The sequence below is a fragment of the Mytilus galloprovincialis genome, chromosome 14 (assembly GCF_965363235.1).
Source record: "Mytilus galloprovincialis chromosome 14, xbMytGall1.hap1.1, whole genome shotgun sequence".
In the NCBI taxonomy this organism is placed as follows: domain Eukaryota; kingdom Metazoa; phylum Mollusca; class Bivalvia; order Mytilida; family Mytilidae; genus Mytilus; species Mytilus galloprovincialis.
The window spans coordinates 70,005,074-70,020,919 of NC_134851.1; the positions used below are offsets into that span (position 1 = coordinate 70,005,074).

The 15,846-nt window shown below is 31.1% G+C and overlaps 1 protein-coding gene across 1 annotated transcript; it reads right to left on the minus strand.

The window, feature by feature from the left end:
• Nucleotides 1–967: 967 nt before the first annotated feature.
• On the minus strand, nucleotides 968–7,859 carry LOC143058168 (uncharacterized). The gene is made up of 4 exons (XM_076231632.1): nucleotides 7,364–7,859; nucleotides 5,917–6,195; nucleotides 3,962–4,151; nucleotides 968–998 (listed from the first exon to the last, which is right to left on the minus strand). The coding sequence occupies exons 1-4, from the start codon at nucleotides 7,857–7,859 to the stop codon at nucleotides 968–970; spliced, it is 996 nt and encodes a 331-aa protein (XP_076087747.1).
• Nucleotides 7,860–15,846: the final 7,987 nt, after the last annotated feature.

Consider the following 15,846-nt stretch of genomic DNA (forward strand, 5'->3'; position numbering starts at 1 on the left):
CTGATGAATTATAAAAATTTCTATGACATGCTTCTTCTGATTGGTAAATAGACCCATACTCAAAATCCAATGATAAAATTTGTTTGCACATGCGTATGACTACTGCAGACACATGACTTTTATCAAATTGACATGCATTTGAAAATATTTTGCTTTAATCTAAAAACACTTTCAACTCTGAAATGATCCACATATTGTTATATAATAACATGATGTGTTTTATTTGAAATAAATATTAATTTTATTGAATTTATTGGAGTGTTAAATCAAACTTTTCATCTCAAAGTCTGCACTATCAAATCCCTTTCTTACTTTAATTATTGTTTGAGCAAGTCGGCTGAATTTGGAATGTAATGCATAAAAATTAATAAAATTCATACAGTGAAAATGCACCGCATATACAATACTAGTGAATCGCTCTACAGTGAAAATGAAAGTAAAGTATCATTATTCAACAGCGAACATGACTTGCAAAAAGATAGCATCATAGTGGAATTCAATACAATATGGGCAAACTGAATAACAAAAGCTATTCTACGTTATACAACATTAATAATTGTGTTGTAATGAATATTTTTTTGCAACTACATCTTTCCTGCTAGTTTTTAATCACCTGCACGATTTGTTCGTAAAACGTCCTAAATATTCACCTATTTCGGTATATATTTCACGTATGGATGGCTCTTGGCGCGATAAAAACCCGTTCGGATCTCTTACTTTGTATAACGTGTATTATTCATTACTAAATATAAGACATGTGAACAATTTTCTTCATTTTCTTCAAAAATCATAATTTTTTCGTCTGTTTATTTACCATTCTACATCAGAAATGCATGGCATATACAGTGAAAATGGTATTTTAGGATCCGCACTTTACATACACTGTTTAGGTATCACACAATGTAGACACAATATCCTGTTATCAATAATAAGTCAAACAAATTTGATATTTGTTTAAGTATTATAATTAAACATCCACAAAGGACAGGTAACAGGTCCTGCAAAAGATATAAAATTTAAGTCAAACGAATTTGTTGTTCATTTAGGTATCATACATGTGCATCGACAAAGCGCAGGTAACAAACCCTGAAATCAAGATAAGAATTAAGTCAATTACATTTGTTGTTTTTTTAGATATCTAACATATGCATCCACACAGCGCAGGTAACACACCCTGTATTAATATACACATTAAGTCAAATGATTTGTTAGTTTCTTTAGGTATCTTACATATGCATCCATACAGCGCAGGCAACAGACCCTGTAATGGATATACAAATTAAGTCAAATGAATTTGTTGTTTCATTAGGTATCGTACAAATACATTCACACCGCGCAGGCAACAAACACTGTACTCAATATGAAAATTAAGTCTATGAATTTATTGTTTCTTCATGATATCATACATATTCATTCACACAGGGCAGGTAACAAACCTGTAATCAATATAAAAATTAATTAGTCAATAATTTGTTGTTTCTTTAGGTAGCATGCATATTCATTAAAACATGGCAACTATCCTGAAGCAATATAGAAAAATGTTTAACAATTTGTTTCTTTTTGGTATGAAAAATATTTATCCATCCAAGCAACGCAAACAACAAATCTAAAACAATATAAAATGATAGTCCAGTTCACGTGTTGTTGATTTTAGCTGTCATGCATACTGCTAACGTTTTCCATTAAATCTGAAGAATACTACTTGAATATATTATCATAATGCTATACTACATATCTAAACATATAATATAATTAAGATAAATACAATTCAAATCAGACAGTAGTAATTTGTTACTCTAATAACTGAACAAAACAACTAGATTAAAATATAGACAAATATTTACATGAATTTATCAGTTAAGAAACTTAAGGAAGCTCGCTTGTCATGTTTTGGAATTTTGGTCAGATTTTCGGAATCCTTTAGTTTTATCAATTTGAATGCCTTAACAAATTTTGCCCGGTGACCCCCATTTTTCTTTTTATAATTCTTTTACATATATAATGATAAGCTGTATGTTAAAGTCTTATAAAATTTTAATTAGGTCTTTCCACTTTTCTGTGGAAAGACCTATTGTTTTTCTTCTGATTATTTTTTTTTTCTTCCGCCTAATTTTGTTCTTGCGATAAACATTTGTTTCACAATATGTCGCTTTGATATTTGGTATATGATATCGAACAGTTTATGCGCTTTTGAAATTTACCCTGCGTAACCGAATACTTTTCTTTGTAGGAGTTATCTCCCCAAACACTGTGTTCCTTGTGCTCACAACTCCTTCGCAACCGTAAAAGATAACGACAAATTTATTTTACAAAATTGCTCGTTATATCCTTTGCATGATTTGTCCTATTTTGACCGAAGCAATACGACCGCTCCATATGAGAGTTATTTCCCCTTATGCATCTGATATAAGTGATATGCATTTCTATCTTATAAACCATAAGTGATAGAGACCTAGGATCTTTTGATTTGAGGTCCTTGGTCCAAAAAAATGAAAAATAGGTCAAGGTCAAAGGTCAAGGTCATATTCTAATATTTGAATTTTGCTTATTTTCACTTATATCCAAAGACCGTATAAGATATCAACAAATTATTTTTACTAAATTGTTAGTTGCGACATGTCGTAACACATAAATTTTTATTGCAAGGGCACGTTGAACGTAAAAGGGAGTTTTCTCCCCTCTTGTATTTAAAAATACGTGTTTGGTGATATAAGTCATTAACCAAATATAATTAAGACCTATGGTCTTTTGATTTGAGGTCCTTAGTTCATGACCTTGAAATTGATCTCAAGGTCATAGCTTAATTTGACGTTCTAGATTTTGACCTTTGCTTTTATTTTATATGTATACATGATAAAGCTATGAAACTTTGGAAAAAGGTATCAAACCATTTAACCTTGAAAAAAACAACCGGAAGTGACCTTTTGTAAACCGGAAGTAGCTATTTTTTGTACTTTATTAATATAAAAGTATATAGAACCAGATATTTTTGGAATCAGTGTCAAGTAAATAATCAAATATAATCGTAAGTAACATTTTTCAAACCGGAAGTAACAAATTATCTCCCTTATTTAAAAAAAATGTATGGAAACCAAATATTTTTGGAATCAGAGTACTAGAAGCTATCATTTGACGATTGAAATGACATTTTAAACTTAGTTTCACAACTTTCATATCAAAATACATTGTTTTGATGGAAAGACCTTCAATTGTTCTCTAAACAATTGGTTTTTAATTATTTTTTAATAGTTTTTGAGGACTTAAACTTGTCAATGATAAAGCAATGAAAAAGTCAAGAGAGAAGATTTTCCCGCCAAAATTGTAATGGCTAATATCTCGAAAACAAGCACGGTGGCCTATATATTTTTTTGCTCTTTTGATTCCTTTATCAAAACCCTATCAATATATGCTAGTGTTTTGAAAAGTTAATTACTTTGAAACTGATAAGGAACTCCCTTAAACATATAATCTCAGAAGAAACATAAGATAATGAGTTATAAATATATTAATTTACATAAACTCAAGTAAGATTGATTTGGTTGTTTCTTTACATCTTCTGCCAAACGTTTTCTTCTTTTTTATGTTGTTTCATAGCACGAGATGTTATGGGAAACCTGTTGATATTGAAAACGAGATTACACGTTTGATATTAGAAATATTTCTTGAATCCCATCTCAAGCATTTTATGTTGTCTCTGAATAAACAGACACTATTTTATCACAGAAATTGAGAAAAAAAATAAAAATTCCTTATCAACTGTTTCATAATTTTACAATTACTTCACCAAAAAGTAATATTAAGCTCCAAATATCAAAACCAATAGTTATTTCTGTTTGCAAATTATTTGATACTCAGGTTATTTATAATATCTTAGTATACATAGAAAGATCTTCAGATTGTAAGATACATGATGAACATACATATAACCTACTCTCTTCAAGTTTATTTGTAGCAACCATACATGGTTGATATATCTCTGCTTGTAACCACTGTGCGTTCTATTTCATCTGCCAGTTCAGTAGTAACAGAGTCTTCTCGTAAAGCTTTTAGAAATTCAATAAATCCTTTTTCACTTCCATGCAACAGAATGTCCATTAGTTTTCTGTTCTTTTGAATTTGTGCTGGACAGTCATTTATCATTTGACTATGAGCTATTTTCAAAATATCACGTGATATTAAATGATCTACTATTTTCTCATGATTTATACAGTCAATGATATTTGAGTAATTCTTCTGTAGACGAACTATATACACTGGAACGGTCCACCCTGACAATCCTAAAATTTATTGTTTATAAGTTTTTATTACGACGTTATACATTCATGTATAATAAAAATAAACAACGAAAGTTTCACAGGAAGTCATGATCATTGATCATAACCGCAGAAGTAGTAAATTGTTTTGGAAAATCCGCGGCAAAACTTTTGCGGGAAATCTCAGCATAAGAATAAGACCAACATTAACCGAAAATGTAGAAACAAATACTGATTGTATTTTTAATCTTTTAAGTGAATGATGGTTAATACAAAACACAAGTCACCCAGATTAACATTGCAATTATATCGACGACATAAAAAAATCCAAACATAGAATACAAACCCCTAAAATTAACAACGGTGTCACAAGGATTGTACGGTCCGTCTAAATCAGACTACCTCTTCCACATTTATTTCGTGGGTTTTTGCAATGTTTAATTCCTATGTAGTGCTTTAAAAACTGTTGCTTTTTCTTTTTGCGCAATTGATAATTCAACTTACCATCATCTTCTGGATTGCTTGTACCTTTGGTACTTTCCGCCTTTCAATACAAACATTAGATCTTTTTTAACTTCAAAAGGGGCGAAAGATACGCGTGGGACAGTCAAACTCATTGATCGAAAACAAACTTACAAGGCCATGGCTTAAAATGAAAAACACAAACAGACATTGTAGTAAAAATTGTACCAATAGAATTGAGAATGGAAATGGGGAATGTGTCAAAGAGACAACAACCCGACCAAATAAAAAAACAACAGCAGAAGGTCACCAACAGGTCTTCAATGTAGCGAGAAATTCCCGCACCGGAGGCGTCCTTCAGCTGGCCCCTAAACAAATATATACTAGTTCAGTGATAATGAACGCCATACTAATTTCCAAATAGTACACAAGAAACTAAAATTAAAATAATACAAGACTAACAAAGGCCAGAGGCTCCTGACTTGGGACAGGCGCAAACATGCGGCGGGGTTAAACATGTTTGTGAGATCTCAACCCTCCCCCTTTACTTCTAACCAATGTAGAAAAGTAAACGCATAACAATACGCACATTAAAATTCAGTTCAAGAGAAGTCCGAGTCTGATGTCAGAAGATGTAACCAAAGAAAATAAACAAAATGACAATAATACATAAATAACAACAGACTACTAGCAGTTAACTGACATGCCAGCTCCAGACTTCAATTAAACTGACTGAAAGATTATGATTTCATCATATGAACATCAGGCACAATCCTTCCCGTTAGGGGTTTAGTATCATACCATCATAACATATATGAGAAGAACAAACCCGTGTCATGCCAACAACTGTTTTTAGAACAAATGTGTTTAGTTCCGACGCAAAGAACTTATCAGTGACTCAATATTAACGCCAAAATATGCAATCTTTAATGACTTGACAACAGTATCGTAATTATATCCCTTCTTAATAAGTCTATTCATAGGTTTTGTAAGTTTCTGAGGTGAATACTGACACCTTTGTGCTTTATAAAGAATATTTCCATAAAAAATTGGATGTGAAATACCTGAACGTATAAGAAGTCTGCATGTTGAGCTATATTTACGAATAATTTCTTTATACCGATGATAAAATTTAGTAGAACATCAATGTTATACAAATGCTATTATTTGTACATTTTCATTACAAAAAGACAGTTCATACCTTTATTTGGAGGTGGTTCTAATGCTTCATTTGACCCCTCTTCCTGTGAATCGCGTTTCAATTCATCTGCTAAATCAGTGTATCCACTTATCCGTAGTGCATCAACAAACACTGTATAAGTAGACTCTCCCCTTTTCTTCACTACTTCAAGCAACGCTTTATTCTGATCATCTTGTCCAGCATGCTGCTCAATACGACGTCTATCATTAAATGATATCACTAAATGTGTCATCATATAATCTAAAATCTGACTGATTTCAATATCTTGTATAATCCTCTCTGTATTTGGGAAAGACAAATAAAATCTGATTAAACTATTATACTATCATTTTAAGTAAACATTTATTTTTTGTGTATTCTCTACATCTGTGCATGATTGCATTATATTTCGATAATCCCTAAAGTCAGAAGCAAATTAATCTCGGGTTAATTTTGATAAATGTTCACGTGGTTTAACATGTGTAGCTTAATATGATTATACGTCTGCAAAATATCCACTTTTTGTATGTTTTTTTTATCTGTTTTGCATTAAGCAGAAATTCATGCTAATGAATTAATGAAGGCCGTGAGTTCAAGTTGTATGTCCTTTGACAGATAGACATGCACATATCAATTTATTCAATAATCTGTGCTCCATTTTGGCCCTTAATTCTCTACAACATCGTACTTTATTTGGCCTTTTTAACTTTTTGGGGGGATTCGAGCGTCACTGATGAGTCTTTTGTAGACGAAACACGTGTTTGGCGTATATACAAAATTTAGTCCTGGTATATATGATGAGTTTATTTGTTGTTTGACATACCAGTTAAGAGGAAATATGTGATTTTAAGACAACTGCTTTTACTTTATTAGTCTTCTTATCTATCAGAGTTTGAAGTATGCTTTTTGTTTGATTTATAGATATAGGAAGATGTGGTGTGAGTGCCAATGAGACAACTCTCCATCCAAATAACAATTCAAAAAAAGTATACCATTATAGGTTAATGTACGGCCTTCAATACGTAGCATGTTTAGGTTGCACAAGCATTATATTATGTGTATAATTAGTTTATGGCTTGATTTTATTTCTTTGCTATTTCTTAGGACTTGGAGTTTGCTATCTTTTTATCTGTTGGTTTTGTAGCGACAATTCATTTTAAGTTCTTTTTTAATATGAATACGTTAATGAACTAAATTTGAGTAAGAATAAAAGAAAGAACTCACTTGAACACGTAATATAAAAATTAACCAAAGAACCATTGATTTGAGTTCATTATCAGGTATTTTGTCATATGGACGAACTTGCCTTATAACTATAATTGTAGAAACCACACCAAAGTTCAAACCCTTTTAGTGATATTGGATATTAGGTTATCAAAAAAAAGGAAATTTAATTTTTCACGTTTTATATAGTCAATGCACAAATATGATGTCAGACAAAGGGGCAACTATGTCAAAATTAACACACCTTTAACCTGTTCTCCTAATCCTATTTCTATTTGTTCCTCTAATTCTACTTCTACTAAGTCCTCTAATTCTACTTCTATTTGTTCCTCTAATCCTACGTCCACCTTTCTTTCTAATCCTACTTTTAATATTTCTTCTAATGCTTCTTCATATGTTATGTATGATAATACACTAGATAAATCAAGCCGATGGAGAGCATTGACTAAAACTTCATAAGTAGCTTCGGGAAGTGTCCTCCATGTGTTCAGAACCTCCTCTGTTTGACCACGAAGATTTGTCACGTGGTTCATTGCAATGTGTTGCATCTTAACAACTGATAGCCCAAGTTCTATTCCAAGCTGGAATGTTTGAATTCCAATATGGTCAGACAGTAGTTTTGTAATGGCATTTGATGGTCTAATGAGTAACTTCTCCTTTGGTTGGTCTATAATGTATATACATTTTAACAACATTATCATTTTTTTCTTATCTTCAACATTGATTAATACTATTGTCATTACGTCAGCTGTCTTATCATTTATTTACCGTAATGATATCCACGCGACTATGACCCCAAAAAAATCAACACAAAACTTCAATTTTTGATATAGGTTATTAAGAAATATTTGGTAATATACATTCCATATGGCAACATAAAGTATTTTCAAGAAATTAATAAATGTAAATATGACAATCATTAACCATATAAGAACATATTGAAGCCGAATTAGACAACATTACAACTGTCTAAACACAACAATTCGTGTTTTATAATGAGAAGACAATGAATAAACGAAAGATTACTAATAGTTGTTAACTTGTACCTCGGTTTGTCTCTGCTTGGGAGTTGTCTCATTGGCAATCATACAACATTTTCTTATGTGTATTTTTCAATTTTGCGTTTACAAAGCTTTATACTACATGTACTATTAACCTTCATAAGGAATGCTGACACCCAGATATATATCAAAGGTACTAGAATTATAATTTAATACGCCAGACGCACGTTTCGCCTACATAATAGTTATCAACGGTACCAGGATTATAAGACTCATCAGTGACGCTCAAATCAAAATAGTTATATAGCCAAAACAAGTACAAAATATAACAAATGACGTATACATGCATTAAAAATGTGCGACACATTATGATAACCCTTGTTGAAAGTAGAAATAATCTCGGAATAGTTATTGAAATAATTTGACACTAATAGTATTTTGCCAAAAACATGATAGTTTTTCACTGTTCCAAAGCTAATTATTTAATTGAAACTACTAATCTACACTATATACTATTAAAAGGACTCAAAGATGCATTATTATTTATCAACAAATGTGAATATTAAGAGGAAATGAACATCTAAGTGCAACTAAAAACTAGGAAATATGAATATTCTGTCTGCAGATATGACTAATTTCATTATCTCACAGAAGTAACCACCGCAACATTCATTAGGATAACTAAAAGAAAAAGGTGTAAAAATAAATTATCGTAATGACGGTTTCAGTAGTTATGTAACATTGTTAAGAGGCGATAACCAGTGTAAGGAATACAAACAACATAGGATACAAGGTTGATAGTATTTTCATTATCTATTTATAGGTTGATGCCACCTCTGGTGAACTGTAAGATCCCAAGAGTATCATCAGTTCAGTAGTCAATCCTTTGATACTGACAATATTCAAAGTGAGCTTATCTTTATCTCTCTGTCAACTAATGAGGTAATAAGGTCCATAAAGCTAAGTTGGTGTTTTTCGTCAATCGTTTTATGTCTATTATGGTCAATATCTCCAATGTGATAATACATATTTGGCATTAACAGTTTCTGTTGTAAGCTTTCCTGATTAAGGTAAATACAGATACGATCGTCACCTAGTTTATTAAGCTTTATCTTTATTTTGTAGTAGTTGATCCATACCTCTTCCTGAGGTGTGTTAGTCTGTAAAGGGTAAATCAGTTACGTGGTCCGTAGTTCTGACAAAATTTATAAGATAAAGGTTTAAATTCTTCCATGTAAAAATTAGAATTTACATATAAAGTCGGAGACTAATGTCCACCTCACACAGACGAAGCTAAACGGTTTGTTAAAATGGTGCCACTGCACCCAAATACGGTTTTACGATTGACCTTTCTTATCGAGGTTAATCCAGAAATGTGTTTTAAAAATGGAATTTCATTTTAAATCTTTTAAAAGTTTCACTTACCAAACTCTTTTTGAAATTCTCTTGAAATCTGAAATATGACATGCACATCAGTCATTAATTGGCCACGAGCATCACTGAAGAGACATGTATTGTCGAAATGCGCATCTGGTGCAAAAAAATTGGTACCGTTAATGTTATCATTAAACACACAATTTTTAAATAAAAAAGGTGGGTTTTCCTGTATTATTATATAATATATCTGAGTAAGAAACTTATTCTTTTGAGCCCATCGTTTGCATCCTCATCATGTCTTTCTGTTTAATGAAATAAAGAAGCACTCACTGGGTTTTGGTATAAAATCACCTTTTTGCTGTTGACATAATTTATATGACCTATATCTATTTTAAAACATTGTCACACATGTCACAATAATATGAATAATCTCGAGAGAGAGAGGAGACAAACAAACTCATCTAAGATACCAAACTAATGATTTGGAACGCCAGACCTGTGTTTTCTATCAATTATACTCATCCATGTCTTTCAACACAAAACATTTGGAAAGCAAAATCAAATAAAAATCAAAAAGTAGTACTTGCTGAAAATAAAGATATACACAATTACTGGCATTCATATTTCAATATTTGTTGATTTAAATTAGTTTTGCTCTTAAATAGGTTAGTTTTTCGATTTAGATAGTTTGTAAAAACCAAAGAGTACTGTTATTATAGAATGACATAAGTCAAGATTGTCACTCTCAATTTGGACAAACCATTAAAAAATATGGACGAAAGATACAAGAGGGACAGTCGAACTCATCTGTAGATTGAAAATAAATTGACAACGTCATGGCTAAAAATAAAAAGACAAACAATAGTACAGAAGGCACAATAAAGAAAACTAAAAACTAAGCAACACGATTCTACCAAAGACTGGGGGTGATCTCGGGTGCTCCGGAGTGGGTAGGCAGATCATGCTCCATATGTGGCACCCGTTAAAATCATCTGTGAAAGCTTGTAGAAAATATGTCAATTGGTACAACAGATGTTATTTAAGATGTTATATACGATGCATTCGAATTTTTTTTACCTGGCATAATATGTGTAAGTCTATATCTTCCTCTTCCATACTTTGCCGAAGGTGCTGGAATGACGCATGTACCGTGCTCTTCTTCCAATCATGCAAAGCTTTGAATTTGATATCAAAAGGCTCTTTATTGATTGACTCGTTTATAATTTCCCAAGACCTAGCAGGTTTCTTTCCCTTTAGGTGCATGTATATTTTTCGTATTTCGTCCATTGTCATTTCAGCTGCTAGACGACCCAAGTGTCTATCATCTGGATTACTGTCTAACCATGCCATATCTAGACCTGTAATATATTGAAACTTAAATCAATGCAAAGTACCAATTCGTAATACTAAATGTCCAATTTATTTTTCTACTTCAATTATACAAGTAGATAAAACATCCTAGACTTTCGAGCTTAACTGTAAATTATTTCTCATAAATGATACTAGTTAGTTTAGACATATGTTATTGTTCAAAAAGGACAAATGAATTAGACATTTTTCAACTTAGTAACGTCTTCTCCAATATACATACATAGATATACACATGAATGAACATTACAAATATCGAACTTTAACCTATTATTATTAGCACGACGATTTACTTACCTACAAATGCAAATTCAAGGGAATCCTTTTTTTAACCATTTTTCACAACTGAATGTAACGTAATATGATTCTGTGGTATAACACTTACAGGAGAGTAATTTTCCCTGCGGTTTATGAACACAATTTTAATTCATCAAAAATCAACAAGAGTTATCTACCCTTTTTAATTTCCAACCATATTTCGATGAAACGATACTGTTACATTTATGTACATCGAACATCTGAATGGACTTCGACCTTATCAATAGATATGTGTTCATGTGTCAATGCTTTATATACAAACAATATATGATTTGCCTTTGATTTATATTGAATTTTTTATTATTATTTTTTTTTTTTGGGGGGGGGGGGGGGTAGTCTTTTTGGTTTCTCTACACAATTTTCTTTTATGTTTATAAACGAAGACAAACAAAATCTTTAAACTAATGTTTTTATGTGTAAAAGAGAGACGAAAGATACCAGAGGGACAGTCAAACTCGTAAATCGAAAATAAACTGACAACGCCATGGCTAAAAACATATACAACTAAAAAATAGGTAACACGAAGCCCCAAAAAACTAGGGGTGATCTCAGGTGTTCCGGAAGGGATACATTACTTCAATTATATAAGTAGATACGAAATCATAGACTTTCGAGTTTAACTGTCACTTATTACTAATGAATGATACTAGTTAGTTTAAACATATGTAATTGTTCAAAAAGGACAAATGGATTAGACATTTTTCAACTTATTAACGTCTCCTCCGATATACTTACATAGCTATACAAATGAATGAACATTACATATGTCGGTGTTTATCCTGTTAACATTTTAGCATGAAGATTTAATTACCTTCAACTGTCAAATTCAAGGGAATACTTTTTTGACCATTTTTCGCAACTGTATGTAACGTACTATGATTCTGTGGTATAGAACATAAAGGAGACTTATTGTCCCTGCTGTAAGTGCATACAAATTTAACTTATCAAAAGTCAACATGAGTTATCTACCCTTTTTAAATTTACAACCAAATGATGATACGTTACTGTTACATTTATGTACATCGAACATCTGAATGGACTTTGAACTTATCAATAGATATGTATTCATATTATATGTCAATGCTTTATACAAACTATATATGATTTGCCTTTTATTCATATTGAATTCTAATATGCTTCTATTTCTTTATGAATAAACCCATGCTCAAAATCCAATAATTTGTGCACATGCGTATATTGACTACTTCAGAATAATGAATTTGGCATGCATTTAATATATTTCATTAACTTCAAACTCTTCCAAACTCTAAAAATGATGCACATGTTGTTATTAATTCGTTTAATATGACTGTAATGTGTTGCATTCCGAAATTGACATATTTGACCTAAATACGTCAACTGTTCATGCTGACTGTTCAAAAACTCCTCCATCTGAAAAATCACAGTGCCAGCTGTTTGCTTCTTTACAAAAAAAGGGAGGTTCATGGAAGAGCCTACACAATTGCTTTACCCTTATACACATCGGGCATAAAAATTACCTTAATTGTCGTAATCAGAATCGAAATAATTAATGCAAGCTATACTTTGTTGTAGTTTTAACATGGGTGGGCATTATATTCGTGTTATTTTAGCCCCAACTATCAGTCGGGCAAAAATAATATCCAACGATATAATGCCTACCCATGTTAAAACTACAATAACGTATAGCTTGCATCAATTATTTCTTATTTTTTAAATTTTTTTGGGGGTTGGGGGAGATTGTCATTTTGGGTTATCTACAACATTTTCTTTCATGTTTATAAACAAACATAAAAAAAATCTTTAAACTAATGTTTTTATGTGTAATATTATAATACAAGTAAATAAAACTAATGACGGAAATCATAAGATATTACTTACCAGGACAATCTTCTGGACATCTGTCACCCACCGTAGGTAACTGTAAGATAAGATAAACAAAGCTGCATTTTAATGAACTTATGATGTCTTTAGGAGGCTCGGGGATACAAAAAATAGAGCAAAAAATTAAACATTTTTTTTTATAAAAAAAGTTTATATTTTACACTATTAGTTGTTACTCAATTATATGGTACAAAAATCAACCCAAAAAAATCAATTCGTTTTCGCACCAGATGACTTTTCAAATGTTTATATCATTGAAAAAGCTCCAAATTATCCTCTTTTGGTGAAAACAATGATTTTTTTTTGCATTAATATTGAAACATCTTTTTCTACTCATCGCTGAGGTATATTTTCTATTATTTCTTTCAAACAAGCTGTACTTGAACTAAACTGTTGTAAATAATAAGCGATTACTGTAATTTAGTTCTTTTTTTATTCGATATTACCCTTTTTCTCCTATTTGTTCAACCGAATGAGTACCTTAACTAAAATACCTGCTTCTTTCGGAGGCAGAATGTAAGTTTAAATGAACGATGACCCCAAATTTTTTATTTTATTTTTCTATTAAGTATAGGATGAAGTGTATTTATAGAAAAACTAGCGAAATCCTATATTTAAAAAAAATATATTTAGACCCGCGAGCCATGATGGAGCTGCACGTATTGATGTTTCAGTGGTTTTTGTATTTATACCAACTAGTAACGGTGAGTGTTCTTAGATTAGCATTTTGACTTTTTTTCCTGTTCATATTTGATTTTGTCTGCATATAACCCAACATGGTGATTAAGCTCTTTCTTATCTTCCTTACAGATTTTTAAAAACAGTTTTGGTTCTTATACAACCTCGACTTTCAAACATTTAGCATAACATTTAGCATTGAGCGTTTCTGATAAAGATCAAATCAGAAAAGTACTTCGGACGCATGAAATTAAGAAAGAGTTTTGTTTTGTGTTCTTTATCAACTCATGTGTATAATAAAGGCAACAGTAGTATACCGCTGTTCAAAACTCAAATACATCCATGGACAAAAAACAAAATCGGGGTAACAAACTAAAACCGGGGGAAACGCATTAAATATAAGAGGAGAACAACGACATAACACCGAAACGTAACACACACAGAAACGGACCAAGCATCAGACAAAACACCACGAGAATAACAAATATAACATGAAAACCAAATACATGAATTTGGGATAGACAAGTACCGTGCCACGTCTTATCTCAATTTCTCAAAAATAAGAGAAAACACAAACGACTCAACGTTAAAATGCAACACACACAGACACGAACAATAATATAACCAGTCAATGTTCATACTTCATGTACTTATAAACATCAACTCATTGGTATAATCCAGTCAATGTTTATACTTCATGTACTTATTTGTATAATCCAGTCAATGTTTATACTTCATGTACTTATTTGTATAATCCAGTCAATATTTATACTTCATGTACTTATTTGTATAATCCAGTCAATGTTCATACTTCATGTACTTATAAACATCAACTCATTTGTATAATCCAGTCAATGTTCATACTTCATGTACTTATAAACATCAACTTATTTGTATAATCCAGTCAATGTTTATACTTCATGTACTTATTTGTATAATCCAGTCAATGTTTATACTTCATGTACTTATTTGTATAATCCAGTCAATGTTTATATTCATGTACTTATAAACAACGGTAAATTCAGTAATGTTCAGACGATTGACTCATTTGTATAATCCAGTCAATGTTTATACTTCATGTACTTATAAACGTCAACTCATTTGTATAATCCAGTCAATGTTTATACTTCATGTACTTATAAACAATGGTAAATTCAGTAATGTTATAATCCAGTCAATGTTTATACTTCATGTACTTATAAACATCAACTCATTTGTATAATCCAGTCAATGTTTATACTTCATGTACTTATTTGTATAATCCAGTCAATGTTTATACTTCATGTACTTATAAACAATGGTAAATTCAGTAATGTTCAGACGATTGACTCATTTGTATAATCCAGTCAATGTTCATACTTCATGTACTTATAAACATCAACTCATTTGTATAATCCAGTCAATGTTCATACTTCATGTACTTATAAACATCAACTTATTTGTATAATCCAGTCAATGTTTATACTTCATGTACTTATTTGTATAATCCAGTCAATGTTTATATTCATGTACTTATAAACAACGGTAAATTCAGTAATGTTCAGACGATTGACTCATTTGTATAATCCAGTCAATGTTTATACTTCATGTACTTATAAACAATGGTAAATTCAGTAATGTTATAATCCAGTCAATGTTTATACTTCATGTACTTATAAACATCAACTCATTTGTATAATCCAGTCAATGTTTATACTTCATGTACTTATAAACAATGGTAAATTCAGTAATGTTCAGACGATTGACTCATTTGTATAATCCAGTCAATGTTCATACTTCATGTACTTATAAACAACGGTATAATCCAGTCAATGTTTATATTCATGTACTTATAAACAACGGTAAATTCAGTAATGTTCAGACGATTGACTCATTTGTATAATCCAGTCAATGTTTATACTTCATGTACTTATAAACAATGGTAAATTCAGTAATGTTATAATCCAGTCAATGTTTATACTTCATGTACTTATTTGTATAATCCAGTCAATGTTTATACTTCATGTACTTATTTGTATAATTCAGTCAATGTTTATACGTCATGTACTTATTTGTATAATCCAGTCAATGTTTATACTGCATGTACTTATTTGTATAATCCAGTCAATGTTTATACTTCATG

What these genes read in the sequence shown, in the direction of transcription:
- LOC143058168 (XM_076231632.1), bottom strand. Translation starts at nt 7,859, where the DNA reads ATGACAATAGTATTAATCAATGTTGAAGATAAGAAAAAAATGATAATG. An exon ending in ATTAGGAGAACAGGTTAAAG is followed by an intron (nt 6,196 to 7,363) that starts GTGTGTTAATTT and finishes TCCCAAATACAG; the next exon opens with AGAGGATTATACAAGATATT. An exon ending in AGCAGAGATATATCAACCAT is followed by an intron (nt 999 to 3,961) that starts GTATGGTTGCTA and finishes TATCTTTTGCAG; the next exon opens with GACCTGTTACCTGTCCTTTG.